This window comes from Sorex araneus, chromosome 9 (genome assembly GCF_027595985.1).
Source record: "Sorex araneus isolate mSorAra2 chromosome 9, mSorAra2.pri, whole genome shotgun sequence".
Lineage (NCBI taxonomy): Eukaryota > Metazoa > Chordata > Mammalia > Eulipotyphla > Soricidae > Sorex > Sorex araneus.
The window spans coordinates 42,724,554-42,750,990 of NC_073310.1; the positions used below are offsets into that span (position 1 = coordinate 42,724,554).

The 26,437-nt window shown below is 43.3% G+C and overlaps 1 protein-coding gene across 1 annotated transcript in view; it reads left to right on the forward strand.

The window, feature by feature from the left end:
• ACBD3 (acyl-CoA binding domain containing 3) overlaps positions 1–16,213 on the forward strand; it is a 44,557-nt gene extending 28,344 nt beyond the window's left edge. The window contains exons 4-8 of the mRNA XM_004605426.2: positions 1,768–1,926; positions 4,278–4,452; positions 8,482–8,668; positions 11,467–11,751; positions 14,267–16,213. Of these exons, the coding sequence (XP_004605483.1) occupies positions 1,768–1,926; positions 4,278–4,452; positions 8,482–8,668; positions 11,467–11,751; positions 14,267–14,478 (1,018 nt within the window). The 3' untranslated portion in view covers positions 14,479–16,213. The remainder of the gene's footprint in view (positions 1–1,767; positions 1,927–4,277; positions 4,453–8,481; positions 8,669–11,466; positions 11,752–14,266) is intronic.
• Positions 16,214–26,437: the final 10,224 nt, after the last annotated feature.

The window sequence follows — 26,437 nt, forward strand, 5'->3', positions numbered from 1 at the left end:
GGTTGTGGGAGTGGGGAGACAGCTCAAAGGACTTGCAGGCCTGGTATAGGTATGCCTCAACTTCAGTTCCCTGCAGGGCCTGAGTATCTCCAGGGGTGGCCCTGGGACCCCCTCTGCACTGCTTGGGAATTCCCCCACCAAATTAAAACAAAGAAACAAAAATTTGATTGTGGTGATGGTCGGGACTCAGGCTTTTAAGACTGTGGTGCTTGTACATGTTACTGCCAGGGCCCACACTCATGTGGTTGTAATACTCTTGTACATTCTGGGTTTTTGGTTTTTTTTTTTTTTTTTTTGCTTTTGCTTTGCTTTTTTTTTTTTTTTTTTTGGCTCCTTGGACCCAAAAGCCTGGTGATGCTCAGGGGTTACTTGTGGCTCAGGAACCACTCCTGGCGGTGCTCGGGGGACCATATGGGATACTGCGCACAAGGCAAATGCCCTACCTGCTGTACTGTTGCTCCAGCCCCACATTTGGGTTTTATAGTGGTTTGGTTTATAGTGCTCACCAGGGGTCCCAGAAAGCAGGGCTGCCAGGAATGAGTTGGGGCAGCACCAGAAGTCTGGCTCAGGACTGTCATTTACAAGGCAGGCACTCATAGCCAATTTCTATTGTTGGGAAGGCCATACCTATTGATGCTGGGGAGCTACTCTTTCTTGGTTCTCAGGAGTCATTCCTGGAAGTGCTCAGGGGACTCTGTGGTGCTGGGACTCCTGCATGCAAAAGCATGTGCTCCAGCCCTTTGAGCCATGTTCCCGACCTCCCCACCTCACTCTTTATCGTGCTCTTCTTCCCCTACATAATAACTAACACCTGTAACTTGCATCTTCTCAGGCAGTTTTCTGGAATTTTACCAATATTTTTTCACTGAAGAGATATATTAAATGTCTTTATTGGGACAGGAGATAGTTCAATGGCTAACAGCCTCATGCTTTGCATGCAGAAAGCCCTGGTTTTGTTTGTTTGTTTGTTTGTTTGCTTTTTGGGTCACACCTGGCTGATGCACAGGGGTCACTCCTGCACTCCTGGCTCTGAATTCAGGAATTACCCCTGGCAGTGCTCAGGAGACCATATGGGATGCTGGGAATCGAACCTGGGTCGACCGCGTGCCAGGCAAACGCCCTACCCGCTGTGCTGTCGCTCCAGCCCCAGAAAGCCCTGGTATGATTCCTGAAGCCACCAGGAGTATATCCCAAAACAAACAACCCCCTCTACCCCCAATGACCTTTCTCTATTAGACTATATAGTTCTGTTCCTTTTTTTTTTTAATAGTTTCATGGCATTTTAGTACAGAGTATTCTTATATACAGTTGTTGTTGTGGATCTTCCCATCAAGATGTTAAATTTAGAAGATGCAGTTAATTGAACCAGGCACCTCTGCCCTTAAGCAACGTGGTTAATAATGGGTCAGGAAGGTATGCCACTAGATTTATTGCACAGATTTTATAGCAGCTAGCAAAGAAGTATAAAAGAAGAGCTTGTAGTGCTGCGATCATCTATTGGAGTGATCATCTGTTGGAGTGGATTAAATGATATCTTGCTCTGAGAGCTCACTTTTCTACTGCTGTGTAGCAGTAATTGTCTTTCCTGTGATCTTGCATATTGTGAGGTAGACAATATACGATGTACTTACTACTAAGAGTGTATGTATTTTGGGTTTTGATAATACCACATTGTTCTCCCAAAAGTATCAATTTTCACTAAGAAATAAGTCAAGCTATTTTTAACAGATTCTGGATAGGGTTCATTCTCTTTCCTTTTCCTTGCAGGAAAGAGGAGGAGGAGAGAAGGCGACGTGAAGAAGAAGAAAGAGAGCGTCTGCAGAAGGAGGAAGAAAAACGTATGCGAGAAGAGGAGGAAAGACTTAGACGAGAGGAGGAAGAGATGAGGCGAATAGAAGAGGAGAGGCTTCGACTGGAGCAGCAAAAGTAAGCTGGTTGGCTGGTGAAAATGAAGAATGAGAAGTGTACCGTCATGTCTTGTTGCTTGGCTTGTTATTGTGTCTTCGAATACCTTTGTTTTTTGTATAACTAGAAAGTTGACTAATGTTAGTTGTTTGCCATTTGTTCCAAAGGTCTGTAGAGTACCGTAGAGTAAGCATTGCATATTGGGAAGGATTTGGGATTAGCTCTAGCACCTGGGATTGGAGCACAAGCTGAATTGTCTTGCCATCTTTTCTGGGTCGACACAATCTCTTCTCTCAGCTTAATTCTGCTTTATTCTTCCTATTCTCTGCAAATTGTTGGTCTGCTTTGGTATACATAGGGCTATTTCAGCCCGAATTTTGATAGTCTGTTTCCTGCATATGAGAGAAATTGGCTGAAATCTGGGAGATCCAGTTAGGTATAAGTTCCCAGGACAGAGAAACCTACAACTAGTGTCTCTTCTAGGACAGGACTTTGAAGCTGAAGCCTTTTCTCTTCAGTAAGGACTGTGGGAACAACTCTCAGAAGGAACTGTTTCTTCAGAGGGGATTAATATCCAGTACACAGTGGGGAGAAGGCCTGAGGTTCTCTGAGTGAGTGTTGGGACATAGAATTGAAACACGAGAATATGAGGCTCCACTTTTTAATTTTCTCTATCTGTGAGTAGTTCCTCAGGAAAGCTGTAGGTCTATCTCAAACTGACCCAGAGCTTCATCTCTTTGGAGTAAACCTATGATTACTCTTTGGGGGCAGAGAGTGCCCTAAATGGATCCAGTGCCGTTTTCTGTTCAGGAGTTTGTGAGGTTGCATTTGAAATTTATTCATTATTGGATGGCTTTGAGATCTTCGTTAAAGCAAGTCACATAGTGAGTTAGGAAGCATGTTGTAGTTCCTCTAGGAAGGAAAATTTAAAATAATTACAGTAGATAAAGTTCGAATCTTAAACCAAGTGTGCCCAGATTTGTTTGTGACCACATCTGGCAGTGTTTAAGACTTAACTCCTGACTGCACCAGGGGCTCCACTCCTGGTGGACCCCAGGGATTATGCTGGGGTCACACCCACGTCAGCTGCGGGCAAGGCAAGCCCTTTACCTGCTGTGCTACCTCTCCTGTCCTGTAATGTTGCTCTTTATTTGGCTTTTAATGAAATGTTCAGGATCCTTAAGATTTTGCTGGGGCCCATTTGATAGTATAGCGGGGAGGGTGTTTGCCTTGCACACAGCTGACCCATGTTTGATTCCTAGCATTCCATATGGTCCCCCATGCTCACCAGGCGTAAGACCTGAGCCTGCTAGGTGTGGCACTCCAAAAAGGGGGAGAAAAAAAAGTAAGTTTTCATTGACTTACTTTATTTCCAGTAGCTCTTAAACAACATTATTTTGTTTGGTTTTGGTTTTGGACCATACCCCACTGTATTCAAAATTTTCTTCTGGCTCTGTTAGGGACCATCCTGGTTGGGCTTAGATCATATGGGGTGCTGGAGATTGAGCCCGGATTGGCTGTGTGTAAGGCAAGCACCCCGCCCTCTATACTCTCTCTGGCCCTGGCCCTGCTTTTAGGTAGAGAAGCCAGGGCCACTAGTTAAATATCTCATCTGTCTATTAGCTGCCCTCCCTTCCTCTAAAGCATCCTGGTTAAAGAGATGGGCTAGAACCACCAGGCTTATACTTGACTCCTCGCCTTGGCATATTAGCAGTGTAATCTTGGGCAAGCTACTTGAATGCCGTCACTTTCTCCCTTATGAGGCCTTCCCATGGGGTGGCACTGGGAACTGAGGTCTTAGTGCATGAAAATGCTTTAGGGTTTTTTGTTGTTTGTTTGTTTCCTTTGGTTTAGTTGGTCTCTTTTTTTTTTGGGGGGGGGAGTTTGGCTTTTGGACCATACATGATGTTGCTTGGGACCACTCCCAGCTTGGTGTCTAGGTGTTATTACAGCAGTGCCCAAGGGACCAAGGCAGAATAAGTGATTTGAATAGGCCTCCCATATACATCGTGTGCATACTAGCCTGTTGAGTCTCCCCAGCCTATGGGAGTGCTTTGGCCATTGAAGAACACCTAGTATGGGCACAGGAAAAGCTGGCACTTATGACAGTAGTAGTGGTGTGGGTATTATGCTTGTTCTCCCTCTGCAACCCATATGTTATGTGGCAACCTTAATGAAAAATCAGATTCCAAGTTCAATTTTCTTAACGTCTTTCTTCTGGGCCTGGAACACATGCTGATTGATATACATTACTAGTTTAGTCATTTTTTTTAAAGTTACACATTCTAAAATTTAAAAAGATATTTTGTCATGAAAAACCTCCTATAGTCAGACTAGTATATATATATATATATATATTTTAATGTTTTTAGGCAGCAGATAATGGCAGCTTTAAACTCCCAGACTGCCGTGCAGTTCCAGCAGTATGCAGCCCAGCAGTATCCAGGGAACTACGAGCAGCAGCAAATTCTCATCCGCCAGTTGCAGGAGCAGCACTATCAGCAGTATATGCAGCAATTATATCAAGTCCAGCTTGCACAGCAACAGGTATGCTAGACAACCGTAGGTTTCAGCTTTAGGGGTTTTTTTAGTTCACTGGAAGCAATTTCTTTTTAAAGAGTTGCTAATAAATTTTGCATTAGTCTCTATAGTATAAGTAACTTCTAGGTGATATTTATCAATGGAGATCTTAGCATTGCACTGGCAATTATGAAAGAGAATATATGGTATTGAAGCAGTAAATGATGTTGCCACTGTTTTGTTCTGCTAAGGGAGGGCATTTGAGAGTTGTCTGAACTAGTATATTAACACCGACTCTGATAGTGATGAGCACTTGGGTGACCAGTTCAGAGACATTGGATAGGCTCAGGCAGCTTCTGGGAGGGAGCCCCACCCCATCAGACTATCACTGGTTCTGCTGGGCTGTGTGAGACATATCTTTACTTTTGTATTAGGTACCACCATTAAATAGTGCTCACCTGCAACACCTGGGTAGGGCTCCTCCAATTCTCTACCCTCAAATATTTTGCTTCTGTATAGGAGTTGAGGGGAAATAACATGGCACTAGGAGGTCAGATAATACTTGGGATTCTGCTTGGTTTTGATTATCTTGTTTGATTTCACACTATTCACCTACTGATCTGATTTTTCTGCTTTTTCTCTTAAATCAGGAGTGGGATATAAAATCCTGTCACTATGTCCTATTAATTTCACAGCATTGTTAGAATAAAATGAGAAGCTTGTTTCTCCTTGAAATTACTTTGTAAATATGGAAGATAACTGATTCTAAAATGTGTCTTTAAGCCTAGCTAAGTTTTACTTCTTTTTCCTTATAAAGCCTTTAGTTTGTCAGATCTTAGTAAAGAAGAATATTCCATGTAGTTGCTCAGCATTTTTTTGTTAAAAGTGTAATCTTCATTGCTTTTGCCAAACTTTTTAAGTTCCTTGAAAATTAGTATTTATACTAAATCTTTTTCTCTATCTTTAACATTGGTGAGAAATTTAAAGACACTGCATATTTAGCAATAAGTAGAGGAAAAGGATGTCAACCCTGGATCCTGTTCAAGATAAGGAGTAGTCATTTTGAGGAATTTCTTTTCTGTCTTCTAAAACATGTTTCTGCTTTAGCATTTCACTTCCCTTTCCTGCTTCTTTGATTTTGAGATCATGTACTAATAGGTGAGCTTGTACACTGTCCTTGTTTTTAGGTTGCTCTTAATGAGAACAAAACCAGTCCTATGGGCATAACCAGAAGTCTTTGAAACAGATTTTGAAAGAAAGAAAATTCAGACTATATTACTGTAGTTAACTTTATGTATCAAATTGGTTGTCTCTGGGGAGAGGAAAGAAACTGGGAAATAGAGAACTTCAGTCCCCTTTCTCAAAAAGGGGAGCACTTGTTAATATGAGGGTATAGTTACTTGGGTATTTTTTCTTTCTATCGTTCTTGTACCTTTCTGTGCTTTTAGACGTCTCAAAGAGTAGAAGGGGGATTATGTGAACACATAATAGTAATGTTACATATTGTGCACAGTCAAATCCCATGATGATGTTCATTCAGCTTAGTTTCCAGAAAGGCTTAATTGAAGAGGGAACATTTGAATTGGGCCTTTTGATCATCAACAGAAATACTTTTTCTTTTTTTTTTTGCTTTCCTGTCATGCAGTGAATGTTCTAAGTGTGCTGACTTGTTTTGGTTGTTTGAACTTCTGGAAGCTGGTACTCTTTCTGTAAAACAGTGGAAATTACTGACAATCTAGGCCTTGGAAGAAGGTATTATAAAATCTTAACTGTGTTACTAGCTGTGTGCTAGCAGCAAAGAAAGATGCTGCTATTTAAGTAATTTGATTGTAAATGATAATGTTAAATAAAAAGCTTTATGATTATGCCAAAATGTCATTATTCTAATCTATGAGATTATATACATTTTTCCTATATATTTTAAGTTTTTATAAATACATATTCCCATATGACCTAAAGTGTTTTAGTTTAGAAAGTTACGTAGCCAAATGCTCATCAGCAGGTTTTGCACTTTAACAAAATATAGTTTCTTGTGGCCAGTAGGTGGATATCACAAAAATTATGTTCAGTGAAAGAAAAGACACAAAAAGAAATATTCAGGGGCTGGAGTGATACACAGTGGGGAGAGTGTTTGCCTTGCACGCGGCCAACCCGGGTTCAATTCCCAGCATCCCAAATGGTCCCCTGAGCGCTACCAGGAGAAACCCCTGTGCAACACCGGGTGTGACCCCAAAAGCAAAAAATAATAATAATAAAAGTGCTGTGGTGTACAATACTATTTAAAAAAAAAAAAGAAGAGCTGGAGCAATAGCACAGCGAGTAGGGCGTTTGCCTTGCACGCGGCCAACCGGGGTTTCGATTCCCAGCATCCCATATGGTCCCGAGAGCACCGCCAGGAGTAATTCCTGAGTGCATGAGCCAGGAGTGACCCCTGTGCATCGCCGGGTGTGAACCAAAAACCAAAAAAAAAAAGAAATATTCATTATAGACCAGCAAGACAAATCTACAGTGTTGTCAACATGATCATTACCCTTGGGGGTGGGAGTTTAATAGAAAGGAGCACTGGGAGGATTCGGAGGGATTTGGTTCTGAGTATTAGTTATATGCATCTGTTTGATTTATGAAAATTGATCAAGCTGTACATTTATGAGTTGTATACTTTTTTATGTATGCATGTTATTCAAAGTGCTTCCCCAAAAGTTACCTAAGTAATAAGGTTCTCTGGTAGTAGTAACACCTGTCCACTTAACGGCATGAAAAAAATATCTCAAAGTAGTTTTCTTTATATTTGAAATGTTTTCACTTTCCCATTTTGATTCAAGGTACATTTTGATTCCACATTTATGAATATATATGCTTTAAACAAGAGTGGAGCAATAGCACAGCGGGTAGGGTGTTCGCCTTGCACACAGCTAACCCAGGTTCAACTCCCAGCATCCCATATGGTTCCCCAAGCACCGCCAGGAGTAATTCCTGAGTGAAGAGCCAGGAGTAACCCCTGTGCATCGCCGGGTGTGACGCAAAAAGCAAAAATAAAAGAATCCATTTCGATTCCTCCACCCCTCTCAGAGAGCCCAGCAAGCTACTGAGAGTATCCCGCCCGCACGGCAGAGCCTGGCAAGCTACTTGTGGCGTATTCAATATGCCAAAAACAATAACAGCAAGTCTCACAGTGGAGACATTACTGGTGCCCGCTTGAGCAAATCAGTGAACAATAGGACAACAGTGCTACAGTGCTATATACTTTAACCATAATTATGTAAGCAGTGACAAATATTTCGTTGAGAGAATATTTTAACCACCGTTTCAAAAACATTTATTACCTATGTTAATATATCTCATAACATTTTAGCAGTTTTCAATTAACTATGCTCTGAATTTGTATTTGTGTTATAGTGACTACTTGATGGTTTTTTTGGTTTGTATAAGAATAATTGTCTATATGTGATTTGTTACTCTGAATACCCATATTAGATGGGTATTGCCCTGCCTTTATGAATTTTCCTCTGTGGCCCATTTATTTCTACCACATTGAAATTTTCCTGACTCAGATTTTATATATTTGAATTATATCAAGATTTTCCGTGTGTGTGTGTGTGTGTGTGTGTGTGTGTGTGTGTGTGTGTGTGTTTGTGTGGCATGCCTGGGATCTAACCTAGGACCTCACACATACAGGGCATTAGCTCTAACTGCTGAGTCGTATCCCTGGCTTTCTTTCAGCTTAAAGAATATATGTTACTGTGTCCAATTTTTGTTCTCAATCGCTTTTGTTTTGCGTTATTTCTGCCTACTTCAGTTTTTCTTAGTCATTTTTCTAGTTATTCTCAGTTCACAAAAATACTATTCCTAAGTAAGTTTGTTGTCCTTGTGTTTTTTGCAGTAATTTTTAAGCTTTTATATACTCTACACTATAGATAGAATAAAATCTGGTAAGTTACTTTGTTGGAGCAGAGTGCTTTGGTTGGGCAAAAACATAGGCCAGAATGCTCACCAAGGCAAATGTCCCTTTGTTAGCACTTCCTGGTCAGTGTGTCTTCACTTTTTCTCGGCTTTTAGGCAGCATTACAGAAACAACAGGAAGTCGCAGTTGCTGGGGCATCTTTGCCTGCATCATCAAAAGTGAATGCAACTGTAGCAAATGATGTGATGTCAATTAATGGACAGGCCAAAACAAACGCTGACAATCCTGAAAAAGAGCTTGAGCCAGAAGCTGCAGAAGAAGTCCTAGAGAATGGACCAAAAGGTATGATTTGGCATGTGTTTTTCCATCCAGACTTCCATCATAATTCAGACTTGATGAAAAGGTTGGATTCACTACTTTTCAAAGTTGAATGTTTGGTCACCTTTGTACTCTGAAGTGGATGCTTCCAGGTGACTTTATTGTAGATATCTCAAACACTTTAGGTTATTATATATGTTGTTGCTGTCTGATAAATAATGTCCAAGTTTAATGGCTTAAAAATGATTATTTGATTCAGTTTTTGTGGATCAGAAATCTAGGAGCGGGCTGGAGTGATAGCACAGCGGGTAGGGCATTTGCCTTGCATGCGGCCGACCGGGTTCGATTCCCAGCATCCCATATGGTCCCCTGAGCACCGCCAGGAGTAATTCCTGAGTGCATGAGCCGGGAGTGACCCAAAAACAAAACCAAAAAAAAAAATCTAGGAGCAATTTGGCTCAGTTGACAGTGGCTCTGGTCTGTGAGATTGCAGTGAAAATGAAGGTGACTAGAGTAATGGATCTGCTTTCAAAATGGAGTCCCTCGCCTGGGGTTGGCTGTTAGCAAGAGACCTCCATTACTTGCCCTGCAGTGTTACCCATAGGGCTGCATGAGTCTCCTCCACATCATATCTCATTGTCTATTTGGTGATGGACTTTCTCCATGCTTCATGACCCCAAAGAGAATAAAAGAAACTGTCAGTATCTTTTATGGCCTAGATTTGGAGGTGATCTGTCAATACCTCTGCTGTATTCTGAGCACACACTCACCAATCTGATTAATTGTGGTTGGTGATCTTACTCGTGTGAAATACCTAGAGGTGGATCAGAGGTGTGCTCAAGTGGTAGGATAGTATTTTGCATGTATGAGGCCCTGAGTTCCATCCCTAGTGCTGCCTGGCCCTTCAGCGCTTCCAGATGTGGCCCCCACAGTAGCAGAAGATAAATAGGGTGAGGATTATCAAGGACTGTCTTGGAGGCTGGTTACCATATATGGCAATATATATTTTTTGAAACCAGAGTTAACTTGGCAGCTTCAAAACTACTGGTATTTCGTGGCAAATCATTCAGCAGTTGGTTGAGATATTTTTGAATTGCCAGAGGTACAGTGGTGAGGCAAAATAACACATAAAATGTGAATTGTTCTGTGACTAGTACTATGCTGGGGATGAAGAGAGGGGTGCATTATTGTTTGAGAACATGTAATGTGGAGAATTTGACCAAATCAAAGTGGTCACCTGTCTTTCTTGGTGAATGACAAATTATCCGAGATACCTGAAACATGAGTGAGAGTTAATAAAGAGAAGAGCACGTCAGTGACAATGGTCAGACATGGTGGTGGAAGTTGTAAGAAAGTTGGTTTCAACAATACCCAAAAGGAGAGAGGGAGCAAAAGGGAATGCCCTGCCACAGAGTCGGGGCAGGGTGGAGGGGACGGGGTGGGGGTGGTGGGAGGGATGCTGGGACCATTGGTGGTGGAAAATGCGCACTGGTGGAGGGATGGGTACTCAATCATTGTATGACAGAAGTGCAAGCACGAAAGTTTGTAAGCCTGTAACTGCCTCACGGTGATACACTAATTTAATAATAAAAAAAAAAAGTTGGTTTCAGAGCTTGGGGAAGTAAGAGGAGGCCTTGCCTTGCATTCCATCCCCAGAACTGTGTTCTCTCAGCCCCAGACAATTATAAGTATGGTTCCACAACCCCCAAATATGGCCCCATCACCCCACCACAATACTGCTTATCCGCTATTTAAAAGGAAAAACATTGGCTGCTTGTCATTTTAGAATAAGTAACAGAAAATAACTTCAGGGCTGAGAGATAGCTCAATGGGCTGAGCCCATATTTGCATACAGGAAGCCCAGGTTTGATCCCCGGCACCACATGCTCCTCTGATGACCCTTGAAATTCCCTCCACGCCCTGATCCACTACATCCCAACTTTAAGAGAGTTCACCCTCGTTTTCAAACTAGTGTTTTTTGTGTTTTGTTTTTGCAGTGCCGGGAATCAAACCCAGGGCCTCCTATGTGCAAGGCAAGTGTTACAGCTCTAAGCTACATCCCCGGCCCAAGCATTCCCCAGTATTTTCAAATGGATATTTTGTCCAGAGCTCTCAATCCTGCTTGTTAGCAAGATTTCACCCTTTTCACTCAGCCCTGCATGGTTTCAGTTTGACCCCAATTTTTCTATTTATTTGCACTCCTTTAGAAAACCCCCAAAACTGAGATACTCAGGCCAAGAGTTTTTTTCCACATAGAGACTAAAATGAAAGCCTCAAACTCATCAAAAATGAGTTTATCCTTAAATTCATATCTCTTCCTCTAGAAAGTTCCCCAGCTCCAAAGAGGAAGTTTATAAGGTCATTCTTAAATTTCTATATTTAATTAAGACTATTGGGTTGGGGCTGGAGAGATAGCACAGCGGGTAGGGCGTTTGCCTTGCACGCGGCCGACCCGGGTTCAAATCCCAGCATCCCATATGGTCCCCTGAGCACGGCCAGGGGTAATTCCTGAGTGCAGAGCCAGGAGTAACCCCTGTGCATCGCCGGGTGTGACCCAAAAAGCAAAAAAAAAAAAAAAAAGACTGTTGGGGAAAAATTCACTAAGATTATAGATTACTTTGTTACTTCAAATAGTAGGATGACCTCTGAGTACCCCATGACATTGCAAATGTGTGATGCTTTGAGGGGAGACTTTGGTCACTGGGCGTGGTGTGAGGTGCGAGGTGCCTCGGCTGGGTGTGGGCACTTGGTCACCCGCAGCTGTTGCTGCCTGCTCGTGCAGGCTCTGCCTCTTTAGCTTCTGTAATTCCTGTTGCCTTTAGACTCTCTTCCAGCCATAGCAGCGCCATCCATGTGGACACGACCCCAGATCAAAGACTTTAAAGAAAAGATTCGACAGGATGCAGATTCCGTGATTACAGTGGGCCGAGGAGAAGTGGTCACTGTTCGAGTCCCCACCCATGAAGAAGGATCATACCTCTTTTGGGAATTTGCGACAGACCATTATGACATTGGGTTTGGGGTATATTTTGAATGGACAGACTCTCCCAACACTGCTGTCAGTGTACACGTCAGTGAGTCCAGCGATGACGAGGAGGAGGAAGAAGGTAGAGCTGTTGGTCCAGATTCAGTAGCTGCTGGGTTTTGCGTTGCGGCAGTGACGGGGGTTCGGCTGTCAGCCAGTCATACTTCACAGCCAGGAATTGATTTCTTGTTTGGTGAGATTGAGGCTGAAAGTTGTGAGATGGGCCAGCATCTTATAGGCAGTGTTCCCTGTAGGCTCCCAGGATATGCCATGGATGAAGGTCACATAAATGGGGGCCACGGCATGAGACTTGGGGGCCACTTGGTAGGCCAGGGGACAGTAGGAAGGAAAAAGGTTGGGAGTGAGATTGAGGGCCACTGCTCAAGGGCTTGGGAACCAATCCTGAATTTTCCTAATTGCTGGGAATAGCTATCTGACGGTTAATTTCATTGCTTTCTTTATGCTGTTTTATAGCTTCCAGCTTTGGGTGTTGAAAATCTTAGTATGCAAGAATGTCATTTTGAAAAAATGGTAAAGGAGCAAACAAGAAATTTTGCCACCTTTGGAATTTGTATAAATTTATATTCTGATACTAGTTTTGTTGTTGTTGTTTTGGTGGTCTTTTTTGTTTTTGTTTTTGCTTTTTGGGTCACACCTGGCAATGCACTGGGGTTACTCCTGGCTCTGCACTCAGGAACCACCCATGGCGGTGCTCAGGGGACCATATGGGATGCTGGGAATCAAACCCGGGTCAGCCACATGCAAGGCAAACGCCCTACCCGCTGTGCTATTGCTCCAGCCCCGATACTAGTTTTTTAAGTGTTATGGCTAAGATATTTTTTTGTTTGTTTGTTTCTTTTGCTTTTTGAGTCACACCTGGCGATGCTCAGGAACTACTCCTGGCTCTGCACTCAGGAATCACTCCTGGTGGTGCTCAGGGGACCATATGGGGTGCTGGGAATCGAACCCGGGTCGGCCGAGTGCAAGGCAAACGCCCTACCCGCTGTGCTATCTCTCCAGCCCCCTGGCTAAGATATTTTTTAATGTGGAAATTAAATTACCACATTTTGTTTCCAGAATACCAGAACATCTGATAATTTTTATTTTTAATTTTTTCAGTTGTTCTTCCCTTTTAAAGTCCCTGTTTAACTTTTTTTTTTCACTAAGTAGATACAATTGGATATTTCCAGTGATCATAGGTAATAAAATATACTGCTTATTTGAGAAGATGGTCCCACCCCTCAGTCCTGTTATGCAGAGAATTTCAAAGTTGCCTCAGAACACACCAGGAGCCAGCGCCAAGTATTGATGTGGAAGGGCCTTCTCAGTCCTTGAACTGAACCGACCTTTCGGGTGTCTTATGACTCAGTGCTTGTTCCTGTCATGGGTCAGTCATGTCTTTGCACAGCGATTGTGTTGGGCTCAGTCTCATAAGAGGCAGATACACGAAGGGAAACTGAGAGTTCTGTTAGTTTTTGAGGTGTCCATTCAGTTCAATCATTCCCGGCCATCCATGGCTCTGGCCTTCTGGTGTTATGTCTGAAAACACACATATATAAAGACTAGTACCATTTGGGAACTGCTTTGTCTTATATGGCGTTTTAATTTCATTGATCTTTATTTCTGATCAGTGATACTAAAGCACTACCACTAGCCAGAGAAACACATTGTCCACAAGTACTGTTGACTTAACTTGAGAGAACTACAGGAATGTAAAAATCCAGGCGCTGAGAGTGCGGTGAGGCAGATTGTAGGTCAGGGGCTGCTTCCATGCCCCTCAGTAACACCAGGACCCGGGCCTGGACCCTGTATTGATGTTTCTTTTTGTGTTTATTGTTTCTGGGTCACACCCAGCAATGCTCAGGGTGCAGGGCAAGCACCCTACCCGCTGTACTATTGCTCCGGCTCCAGTATTGGCCTTTCTGATGCAGCACAGACTCTCATTCAAATCAGACAATTCCAGGACTGGAGAGAGTACAGTGGATAAGGCACTTGCCTTGTTTGCACCTGGACCCAGGTTTTGATCCCTGGGTTCGATCATATGGTCCTCTCAGCACAGCTGGGTGTGGTCTAAAAACTAGAGGGGTGGAAATCAAACTTTCTGCAAAGGTCTAGGAAGGATGTTCTGTGTATGTGGACATCATTGTATAAAGAGCTTTGTGAGTAATGATGACAGTGTATGTTCAGCAGTAGGTTGGGTGTGGCCCAGAGAAAGACCGTTTTCCTCTCCTTAGCCCTGCTAAGTAATTTAACTCACAAGAAATCTGACAGAGCTCCATCCCTGGCCCTATTCCTATAGATGGAGAAGTCTTTTTCTTCTAACCTTGTGTCATTATAATTCAGACGTCCACTGGTGGTTCACCACTGAGCGGCCCAGACCCTCACTATGTGTGGTACACAGCAGTTGCTCAGATGTATGAGCAACTGAAAGAATAACTAGATACATTTTCCATGTACATAAATTGCAGAATAGACTGAGAGAATTTCAGTGAATAAATTCTCAAAGAATCAAGGTTCACTGCTTGGGGTTTTAACCTGGGTTTTTAAACCACAATTTCCCTGGATCTACTCATTGTCTCCTCCCTGCTTTCTCACAGAAAACATCACTTGTGAAGATAAAGCCAAAAAGAATGCCAATAAGCCTCTGCTGGATGAGATTGTGCCTGTGTACCGACGGGACTGTCACGAAGAAGTATATGCCGGCAGCCACCAATATCCAGGGAGAGGAGTCTATCTCCTCAAGTTTGACAACTCCTACTCTTTGTGGAGGTCAAAATCTGTCTACTACAGAGTCTATTATACTAGATAAAAATGTTGTTACAGAGTTCAAAGTCTAGGGTTGGGCAGAGGAAAGCATTTAATTTGGAAATTTCTTTTGACTTTTGTGGAACATTGCAGTCTGTGTTTACCCTGTTGATTTTGTTCTGATGGTCTGCGAACTCACTGGGAATCAGGATTTCCCTGAGACTCTTGAGCATTCAAATGTCGGGGTGGAAGGGAGTCTCCGACTCATCCAGCCCGTGGGTGCTCACCAGCAGAGTCACTAATGGATGCTGAAGTTACATGAGCTATGTGTTAAATCTTGAAAGTCTCCCAAATAAAATATCCCAACATTGACCCCACCTGGCTGATGGTTAGTCCATTGCTGCCTGCTGTGTTTTCTGCAAACCCAGTTAGAGTGGTCTCATTTGAAATCCTTATGTTCATGGTCTGCATGAGGCGAAGATGATTTTGAGGAAAGGTCGCCACTTTTTAAATTAAAAACTAAGATCTTATGATAGGAAAAGAGGTAGTCATCTTGACTTGATCTTGTTCTGAGTGGCAGATCATTTTTTACCTTGGGTGCAGCTGTCTAGCTGAGAGATTTGTTACAGGGAGCTCTTTTTTTTGACATCATCTTAAGACTATTCAAACCTAATTTGTAGTTGAAATCCCAGTATAAGAAGATCTCAGATATCCTTAGTAAGCCTCCACACACTTGGCTTCTTTTCATGTGTTCGTACCGCTGGTAGCAGAGCAAATGCGGTTTGTTTTTTCTTGATTTGGCTTTATATAAAGAGCATATCAAGTTGAACCTTTCTAACACAAGCATGTAGTCGGGGATTTTGTTAACTCGGATTGGCACCTATTAAATAAAAACAAATTGATGTAAGTACAATGCAGTGTATGGGGAATAACATTGCACTAATAGGAAAATCACTGCCAGAGATATAGTTCGTTTTCCTTTATTTTATTACTAAAATACAAACTCTATGTGATGCATATGCCATGCTTAAAATTTTTATAGCTTTAATCTGTATTATGTCTTTATTGATGGGATGAGTTACATCTTTGTTTTCCTTACTTGAAAACAAATATGGATTAATTGCCTCAAATTTATGTGATTGACTAGTCTGAAATTGTTTTCAGGAGGGAGGGTAATGTAGGTAGAAAATGACAAAGATGGCAATATACACATAACATGCTTATTCTCTGTTACTGAAATACATAGATTTTTAAATTTTCAAATCACTTCTAGTAGGGTTTCCATTGATAAGCTGCAGTATATACAGGTCACTACATAAGGGATTTTTGTGTGTGTGCTATATTTCTGTTTTTTAATACCTAGTTTTGTACCTATTAACTCTCTTTAAGTTACTCTGAAACTGGATTATTTTCTCTTGAGCAGTGCTTTATTTATGTTTTAGATTTGATTTTGGTAGTCCCAGCTCACAGGTATCCACACTGTTACATCTAGAATTGTCTTCAGGTCATCCATCAACTCCTTGTATATATGGTAGAGAAACCACGGGGTTAGGCACTTACTGGCTTTTTTCTTTTTTTTTTAATGAAAAAAAATACTGTATTTAAGATGTAAAATAAACTTTTAAAAGCAGGCACTAATATATATTTCTTCTAGCCTTTGATTACAGATTTGTCCTTGCATATATTAAGATGAATTCTCTTCTAAAAATATCATTGTTCTTGGGAGCAGTGTATGTTACTTTACATAGCAGTAATTCCTGTCTTGTGTTCATATAAGAACATTTTTGGTTTTAAACTTTTTTATTGACTTTGGCTGTTGATTAGTACAGTACAAGTACAATTTCAAAAAGATCTTGAGAATAATATATTTAATCAATTAAAACGTTTATCTGTAACTTGTTGATGTTTTATTAATATAGTTACACTCTAAAGTAGTCTATTTCATCAGTTGGGTGGTAGGGCAAAAAGGCTTTAAAATATTTTTCTGGGGGCCAGAGCAATGGTACAAGTAGGTAAGGCGCTTGCTTCCCTTGCATGCAGCCAACCCAGGTACCGCCCCCGGCACCCCATATGCTCACCCAAGCCCACCAGGAGTGATCCGTGAGCACCTCTGTGCATCCCCCAACCCCCCAAAATAATTTATCTTCTTGATGGGTGGCACTGACTTTTTTCTTTTGGAACCACCCCAGCGGTGCTAGATAGATAGGCCTCCATGCCTCAACCCATTGGTGCTAGGGGGAGTATACATTGCCAGGGATTGAACCCTTGTCTCTTGCATACTAAGCATGTACTACAGCATGAATACCAGTCCTTTGAACCCTCTTTCAGGCCCAGTACTGACTTTGCTTACTAGAAAGTGACTTTACAAAATTGTTTTTTTGACTCAACCATGTGAGTAACATGTTCTTTGAAATGCACGGGGAAACTACTTTAAAATTGTTCCTAGAGGGGCTGGAGCGATAGCACTGAGTAGGGGTTTGCCTTGCACGCGGCCGACCTGGGTTCGATTCCCAGCATCCCATATGGTCCCCTGAGCACCGCCAGGAGTTAATTCCTCAGTGCATGAGTAACCCCTGTGCATCACTGGGTGTGACCCAAAAAGAAAAAAAAAAAATTATTCCTAGAATGTCACACCTACAAGGCCACAGTAAACAAATGCCCCATTATTAATGGAGTTCCAGAAACTTGTAAAAATGACCTTCACTCGATTTGAATCTTTTTTTGCTTGCTTAAATTTATTTGGGATTTTGGGCCACACCCAGCTATGTTCAGAACTTACTCCTGCAGTGCTCAGGGGACCAAATGCAGTGCAGGGACTTGAACCAGGGTCTGCCACGTGTAAGGCAAGTGCCTTACCCCCAGTACTGTGTCTCTCGCTCTTTGTTTAAATTTAGAGAACTGGAATTAGATGATCTTGGGTTTGTTTTCCATTTTTAGTTTTTTGTTACATTGGAGCAACACTGTAGCACTGTCATCCCATTGTTCATTGATTTGCTCTAGTGGGCACCAGTAACGTCTCCTTTGTGACTTGTTACTGTTTTTGGCATATCGAATAGGCCACAAGTAGCTTGCCAGGTTCTGCTGTGCGGGCAGGATACTCTCAGTAGCTTGCCCGGCTCTCCAAGAGGGATGGAGGAATCGAACCCGGGTCAGCCACTCGCAAGGCAAATGCCCTACCCGCTGTGCTATCGCTTCAATCCATTACGTTGGCATACCATAAAGAATACCAGAGAATAGTCAAGGATTGAGGTGTTGATGTGTGAGCACATCTTAGAAATGTGCTGAAGTAGTCAGTTCAGAGTAGTAAGTGATGGGGACTCCGTGGAACGAGTGCCACTGTCTGTAACCCAAGATCTCATTATGACTACCCTGGCTTTTCTCAGATCAACACTGCTGCCTGCAACCTGGAAAAGTGCTCAGGGTCATGGGCAGACTAATGTCCATTCACTCACTTTTTAGAAAGTTAGGTTTATTTTTTCCCTCAGGTATATTTGCTTAGGTTCTTTAACTTTCAGAGCTGAAGGTTTTTAAGTCCAAGTTGGTTATTTAATTTTTGACACCTGTATGTTTGGATTTATGGTATTTTCATTATTTCTGGTGCTTCTTATTTGGTTTGATTGGAGGGACAGTTGGGGGCCATGCCTGGTGCTTTGTCAAGCTCAGGAGTCTTGCCCTGCAGTGTTGGGGATCGGGTGGTCTCCTAAGAGTCAGACTCGGACCTCCCACAAGCACAGCATATACCCAGCCTTTGAGCTATCTCTCCAAGCCCCTGGAATTGTTTTATGGTAAAAGAAGCTGTAGGGGCTAAAGTGATCATACAGTACAGTAGGGCGCTTGACTTGCACACAGTTGATCTGAGTTCAATCCCCGGCATCCCATATGGTCCCCCGAACACTGCCAGAAGTAATTCTTGAGTGCAGAGCCAGGAGTAACCCCTGAGAATTGTTGGGTGTGACCCCAAAACAAACAACCAAAAAGAAAAATAAAATCTTAAAGCTGCAGCCTTTTTGTCTCTTGTTTTTGAGATCCTCCTGGCATTGTTGAGGGGTTCTCCCGGCTCCTCACTCAGGAATCACTCTTGGCAGGCTTAGAGGCCCATATAGGATACTGCTGCAAGGCAGATGCCCTACCCACTATACTATTTGCTCTGGCCCACCATTTTTATTAGTTAACCATTTGTGTAGTGGTTTGATTAGGGTATTTAATTCAAACGAAGTGGCTGGCTTTTTCAGAATTCACATCACATTGCCATTTGGACTCTGTCAAACATTGAGTAAAATATAAATTGGCCAGATTAACTCATCTCTTGTAGCTATAATGAAAGCTTGCAGGAGATTGCTTAATTCAACCCCAGGAGAAAGGAATAACGGACAAGACTTTCTGAAAAAAGCAAGTACAACTACATACACATTTTCAATGCTGATATTTTTAAAACCTTTAATGGCATGTTGCACAATTTGTAACAGTTTTTATCCTTGACTAAGATCATTCAGATAATCTCCAAAGTTCTACCACCACCACAACCAGCCCTGTAGCAAATTTTTTGTGTGTATGTGTTTTATATAAATAAGTTAGACTTTTTAAAGCTCTGGAGATTCCACCTGCATTTGGAACAGCTCAGCTCCATTCCTCTTTATCAGCCATGTGTTCTTTGTAGAATGACTCTTGGGCCTTTTTCCTGTCATTGAAATGTTTAAATACTTCATTTTCATTATCAGTGATTTTCCAGTGAACTCTTTTATTACCAAACTTTATTTTTTGGTCTGTCTGATGGTTTGGTGGGTGAATCATTGTAATATGTGTCTCCCTTATAACTAAGAAGGTTGTCTTTATTGCAGGGGCCACCACCCACTGGTACTCAGGAGACCGAGAAGTACCAGGGCTTTGAACTCAGAGGTCTTCTCTACAAAGCATGTGCTCTATCCCTCGGTCATCTTTCTGAGCCTTTTTTTTTTAATTGATAATTTGTGTTTCCTCTGTATTGTGTCATTTACCCACTTTTCATTTGGGTAATTTTTTGTTTTTTTTTTTTTTTCTTTTTGGGTCACACCCAGCGATGCTCAGGGGTTACTCCTGACTTTGCACTCAGGAATTACTTCTGGCGGTGCTTGGAGGACCATATGGGATGCCGGGGATCGAACCTGGGTCAGCCGCGTGCAAGGCAAACGCCCTACCTGCTGTGCTATCGCTCTGGCCCCTCATTTGGATAATTTTTATATTGACTTACTAGCATTTAAAATTTGAGGGCCTGAAATAGGGGGGAGGCCGGTCCCCACATAGAGTCCTCTGAGTCCTGCCAGGGTGATCTCTAGTGCAGAGAGAGGAATAAATCCTGAGTATGCTGGATGTGAAGAGGCCCCCCCCTTTTTTTTTTATTTGGCATAAGGTAGCCAGAAAGACAGTAGAAAGGTTAAGGTATTTGCCTTGCATGTGCCTCACCTCTGTTTGATCCCTGGCACCCCTGAGTGCCACCGGATGTGATCCTGAGCACTGACAGTTATGGCCTTGCTGCTTACTTAAACTCTGACCCCCGTGTTGTTTTATCTCATTTTTTCCCTGCATTTTACTTTTTTTTTTTTTTTTTTGGCTTTTTGGGTCACACCTGGCGATGCACAGGAGTTACTCCTGGCTCTACACTCAGGAATTACTCCTTGCGGTGCTCAGGGGACCATATGGGATGCTGGGAATCGAACCTGGGTCGGCCGCGTGCAAGGCAAACACCCTACCCGCTGTGCTAACGCTCCAGCCCCACATTTCACTTATTTCTAAGCATTGAAATCTTTGTTTCTGAGGTCTGTTCCCTTTGCCTGTTTGACCGTTTATGTGCTAAATTGCTCTGGTTTTGGGGGGAGGTTTTTGCTTACGAAGGGGCCCAGAAGGGCTCGGGAGAGCCTGTGGTGCCGGGGATGAGCCCCGGGCTCCTGCTGTATGTAGAGCATGTGCTCTCATCTACTGAGCTGTCCTTCTAGTCCTAATTTACTCTAGTTTTAAGATCTATTTTGATACACTGCAAATCTCCCCCGCCCTCCTTTTTTGGGGAGGTGTAGAGGGCAAGGACACACTTGTTCCTTGGGAGCTATTCCTGGCACAGTGTGACCAAACGTGGGCTTCCACTTACAAAAAACAATGCACTCTTTGACCTCTGTCCCTAGCCAAGGTGGGGTTTTGGGTTTGGGGGCCACACCCAGCTGAGCTCAGGGCTTACTTGTGGCAGTGCTTAGGGGACCATATGGGATGCCAGGGATGGAACCCTGCCACCACGAGCAAGGAAAGTGCCCTGCGCAGCCTCCCAAGTGGGTTTTGTGTTTTTGCAGTGCTAGGAATTGAACTGAGGTCTCGTGGGTCTTTTATATTTTCTGGCTCTTTGTATGTCTTTCCTATACTTCAGGGAAAATCTGAGTGGGATTTACCATAAAATACTGGATTGAGGGGCTGGAGCAATAGTACAGCAGGTAGGGCATTTGCCTTGCACGCAGCTGACCCTGGTTCGATTCCCAGCATCCCATATGGACCCCCGAGCACCGCCAGGAGTAATTCCTGAGTGCAAAGCCAGGAGTAACCCCTGTGCATCACCAGGTGTGACCCAAAAAGCAAGAAATATATATATATGCATATATACATATATATATTAGATTGAATTTCTAATTGGTGGATATGCTGTATTTGGTATTTTGTTGTTGTTTTTATTTTTAATGAATCACAATGAGGTACAGTTACAGACTTACAAACTTTCGTGATACGTTCCAGTCATACAATGATTGAGTACCCATCCCTCCATCATTGCCCATTCTCCACTACCAGTGTTCCCAGTATCCCTCCCACCACCCCACCCCCCACCCGGGGCCTCAGACATAGCATGTGTGCTCTACCACAGAGCTAATGTCCACAACTACACAGCTACTGAATTTTAACTTAAGCCTAGAATTTGGAGGTCCTCTCCAAGATGGCTCTTTGGCCAGAGATATCTACCTCAGTAATAGAACATCAGCGCACACTACACCGCCCCCAGTCGTGGTTAGGATAGCAGCTAATCTGCAACAGACTGTGACCTAAAGTGGCTCCCTTCACTGGCAGCAGCACCCCAGGACTTGAAGTGATCGAGTGCTCCAGATTTCTTTGATTTTGTCGAGCCCCCACCCCCATCCTGATGAGATGTTCACAGTGTTTGTGTGCCGTGTTGAAGCAGGCTTGGCACGGCCTATTCCCAGATGACCAGGGTGGAGGATCTGTGCTGTTCATTTGCCTTCCCCTACAGATTCTGGTGGCATTGTCTCCAGCTGGTGCCAGGTGCCACCCCAAACTTGGAGTGGGCAGGTGTCTAAGAAAAGCAGAGGGACGTGTATGCCTAGCAGGCTGCCTCCGGCATGAATTTTACAAATATGTGACTTCCACTGCAAGTGGCGCACACCACACATTTGTTACAGAAAATTGAGACAGCATGCATAGCTGAAGAGAGGAAAACTGAAGTGAGAAGCCTATCGCCAAGAGATACTAGTTCTAACTTCCCTTCCTTTTCTCCCTCTTTTCAATTAATGATAATTCTAACATGCAGAAAAGTCTTGAGCATAATAAGCACCTTCCACCCACATTGGTCCCATCTGCCATTTTGCCTTACTTGCTGCAGATCTTGTCTAAGTGATTAAACATTAGTGAAAGAGGTTTGCATTGAGGGTGACCAGTGCCACCACACAATGGAACATGACTTCATTTTTAAATTTTTGGGCCACACCTGGCTGTGTACAGGGCTTACTCCTGGCTCTGCTCAGAATACTCCTTGAGCTGGACTCAGGGAACCTTATGACGTGCCAGGGATCAAACCTGGTTCTACTGCTTGCAAGCCTGCGGCACTCTCCACCCACTGTAGCCATTTTATTTTATCTTACCTGTGCTGCCATGACGACGGGCTCTCACATATGCTTGGTTGTGGTGCTTATCTTACCCAAGGCGGGCATTCTGGTTGCTCATTTTGATTTTTATAACTGAGCTTCCAGAATAAGGAGATAGAGCAACAGCACAACTGTTGGGCTTTCACCTTTCACTCAGCCAACCCGTGTTCGATTCCTCCGCCCCTCTCGGAGAGCACGGCAAGCTACTGAGAGTATCAAGCCCGAGTGGCAGAGCCTGGCAAGCTCCCCGTGCATATTGGATATGCCAAAAACAGTAACAATAAGCCTCTCAATGAGAGACGTTACTGGTGCCCGCTTGAACAAATCGATGAGCAACGGGATAACTGATACAGTGATGGTTTTGTGATGCTTTTTATTATTTGAAAAGTGATCTGTTAGATTGATCAGCTTCATACAGCCCTGTTTTTTTCTTGTTCATCATGTGGACACTATGCCATTATATAATCATTCTTTTGGTGAACATGTAGGATTCAGTATTTTCAGCACTCGTGTGTGTATCTACTTAGCTCATATGCAAGGGTTTCTTCTTTGGCTTGGTTTTGGTTTGGTTGTTTTTGTTTTTTTGCCACACCTGGTGGTGCTCAAGGTTTACACCTGACTTTGTGCACTGGTAGCACCCCTGGCAGGGCTCAGGGCACCATAAAGGGGTGATAGGATTAGAATCCGGACTGATCAAGTGTAAAGCAAGCACCCTGCCTGCTGTACCATTGCTCCGGCCCTTGTGAGGGTTGGAGCATCTGTACCAAGTTACAGGATGGTCATGAGCTAGGTCAGTCATTACTCTAGGTAGTATAAAATTGAGCTTCCAAAGCCAGCATAACTGGTCTCTACATCTCTGCTGGCACTTGTCAGACTATCAGTCTGATGGGTGTCACAGAATCTCATCCAGGGGCTGGAGAGATAGCACAGCGGGTAGGGCGTTTGCCTTGCACGCGGCCGACCCGGGTTCAAATCCCAGCATCCCATATGGTCCCCTGAGCACGGCCAGGGGTAATTCCTGAGTGCAGAGCCAGGAGTAACCCCTGTGCATCGCCAGGTGTGACCCAAAAAGCAAAAAAAAAAAAAAAAAAAAGAATCTCATCCAAAGTTTAATTTGGTTTTGGTTTTGAGACCACACCCCGCTGTGCTCAGGGATCACTCCTAGAGGGACATCACTGTATCACTGTCATCCCGTTACTCATCCATTTGTTCAAGCGGGCACCAGTAACGTCTCTCATTGAGAGACTTATTGTTACTGTTTTTGGCATATTCAATACACATGGGTAGCTTGCCAGGCTCTGCCTCGCAGAGGGACATGAGGGACCATAATGCAGCACTAGGGATTAAACTCAGGCCAACCACTTGCAAGGCAAACACCTTACTTGCTGTACTGTCTCTCCATCCCAGGTTTGTATTTTTTTCAACAATCAGACCAAGACTCTTAAGGCATTGGCCTGTGATTTAAATACCTGTTTGTACATTTTGTTCCATATTTTGTTGCACCTTTTCTCATAAGAGGGTACTTATACAAGTACTTGGGAGTACTCTAAAGTATTTTGGATGCTACAGCTTTTGGATCATGTGCATCACAAATAGCTGGTACCGTAGTTTGACTTGTCTTTATTTATAATATCTTTGGTTGTTTGGAAGTGCATGCTTATAATTTATTAAACTTGAGGCTGGAGTAATAGCACAGCTGGTAGGGCGTTTGCCTTGCACGTGGCTGACCCGGGTTTGATTCCCAGCATCCCATATGGTCCCCTATGCATGGCCAGGAGTAATTTCTGAGTGCATGAGTCAGGAGTAACCCCTGTGCATCACCAGTTGTGACCCAAAAACAAAAAATTGTTAAACTTTATGGTTTGTGTTTTGTTTTCTTTTTGTTTTTGGTTTTAGTATTTTGGGCCAACTGGTAGTGTTCAGGGCCTGCTCCTGACTGCTCAGGGATCACTATGGGTGGGTCTTAGGGGATCATATAGAGTGCTAGAGATCAAACCCGGATTGGCTGCATGCAAGGCAAGTGCCTTACCTACTGTGCTATAGCTCCAGCCCCTGGCTTTCTGTATCTTTGTTTTTTTTTTGTATCTTTGAGCTTTTCCCCTAAAAGTTATCTTTGCAGTGAACTAGGAATCTGACATAATAGTTCTGTATTCTAAAGGGCTAAATATATTCTATTATTCTAATATACTCTATTATTTTGTAGACTGTTCTTTGCATTTAAAAACGTATTGTGCATTTCTGGACTCAACTTTGATTAGTTCATTTTTGCCCTTGTACTAGTTATCACCAGTGTACCAGTATCTTACACTTTAAATCAAATCTTGGAGAGTAATGTTTCCTTATCCCTTTTAAAAATTGTTTTGAGGGGGGGCTGGAGCGATATAGCACAGCGGGTAGGGCGTTTGCCTTGCACTCGGTCGACCTGGATTCGATTCCCAGCATCCCATATGGTCCTCTGAGGGGTGATTCCTGAATGCAGAGCCAGGAGTAACCCCTGTGCATTGCTAGGTGTGACCCATAAAGCAAAAAAAAAAAAAAAAATTTTGTTTTGAGGAACTGTAGCTCTAGTACAGCTGGCAGGGTGCTTGCCTTGCCCCTGAGCACTGCTGGGGGTAGCCCCCAAACCAGCAGAGATTGATAGTACAGTAGATAGGGTACTTGTCTTGACACAGCTGACAGGGGTTCAATCCCCAACACCTCATATTGTCCCCTGAACCCCCCAGGAGTGATCCTGTGATCAGAGCCAGGAATGAGACCTGAGCCAACCAGGTGTGCTCTCAACCCTGCTTACAAAAAATCGAAGGCCATAAAAATGCCCTTCTGTTTATTTTCAGTAATTTCAGTTCCGGTTCTTACAAATAGCCTATCTATCCTATTTAATTAATTTTGCATATTAAGTAATAAGAGATTAAAATTCTTTCAATTTTTTTTTTGTTTTTGAGCCACAATCAGCAATGCCCAGAGGTTACTTCGGGCTCTGGAATCGCTTAGGAATTGCTCCTGGTGGTGCTTGGGGACAATATGGGGTGCTGGGAACTGAACCTGGATCAGCCCCATGCAAGGCATGCCCTAGCTGCTGTACTATCCTTAAGCCCCACATTCTTTGAAATTTGAGCAGGTCCTGTTCTACAATCCAGCACATTCATTCTTCGAGTTGGGGGAGGGAGGGAAAATCTCCCTAGCACTGCTCTGGGGACCCAAGGACCACTCTCAGTGATGCTTGGCCAACTGGGGGGAAAGTTCAGTGCTGGACCTGGAGGATGCAGCTGCCCAGGCTTAGCAGTGCCAGGGGCCATCTGGATGTGCTGGCGGGGCCTCCAGAGCAACCTAGGCAGTGCTGAGGGCCATGAGGTGCTTTGAACTTTGGTCCTCAAATGTGCCATTGGCTGCGAGCTGCCTTCCCAGCTCCTTTTGTGTGTGTTCGACCTGTCGTCCTGGCTCCTCAGTTGGAGAGACCATTATCATTCCATTGAATGACTCCAAAAACCTTGCAGAAAAGGCATTAGCCTGTCTAGCCTGTCAGTGGCATTTCCAACTTCACCAATAAATATTGAGTTTTTCATAATCTTTTTGCCAGTTACGGATCCTGTGTCTCAGGGATTCCGCATATGGCTTTCAGTGGTGTTTTACTTTGGGTTTTGTTTTGGGGGACTACATCTGGCAGTACTCAGGGACTGCTACTTAGCGTGGTGTATCTAGTCTTACACCGAAACCTTTTGATCTGTTGAAATGTGGCTATTATGCCAATTGGTGACAGGTTGATTTTTTAAAAAGTTTTTTTAAGTTGTGGTTAAAATACACATACCAGAGCCAAAGAAACGTCGGCCAGGGAGAGACTGGTTGGTTTGCATGCAACCAAGCCCCCATGGAATGGCACTGCTTATGACCCCCTGATTACAGCCATGAGTCACCCCTGAGAACAGAGCCAGGATAATCCCTGAGCACTGTCAGATGTGGCCCACACCAAAAAAAGTGGGAGTTGGGTGGACGGGGCATATAAAATACACTTTACAGGGAAAAAAAATTTACACATTATTTTTCTTCTGGGGTTTCTTGGGGGTGATGGTGTTTGAGGTTTTGTGTTTTTTTTTTTTTTTTGCTTGGGGGGGCCACACCTGACTGTTTAAGGAGGGGAGG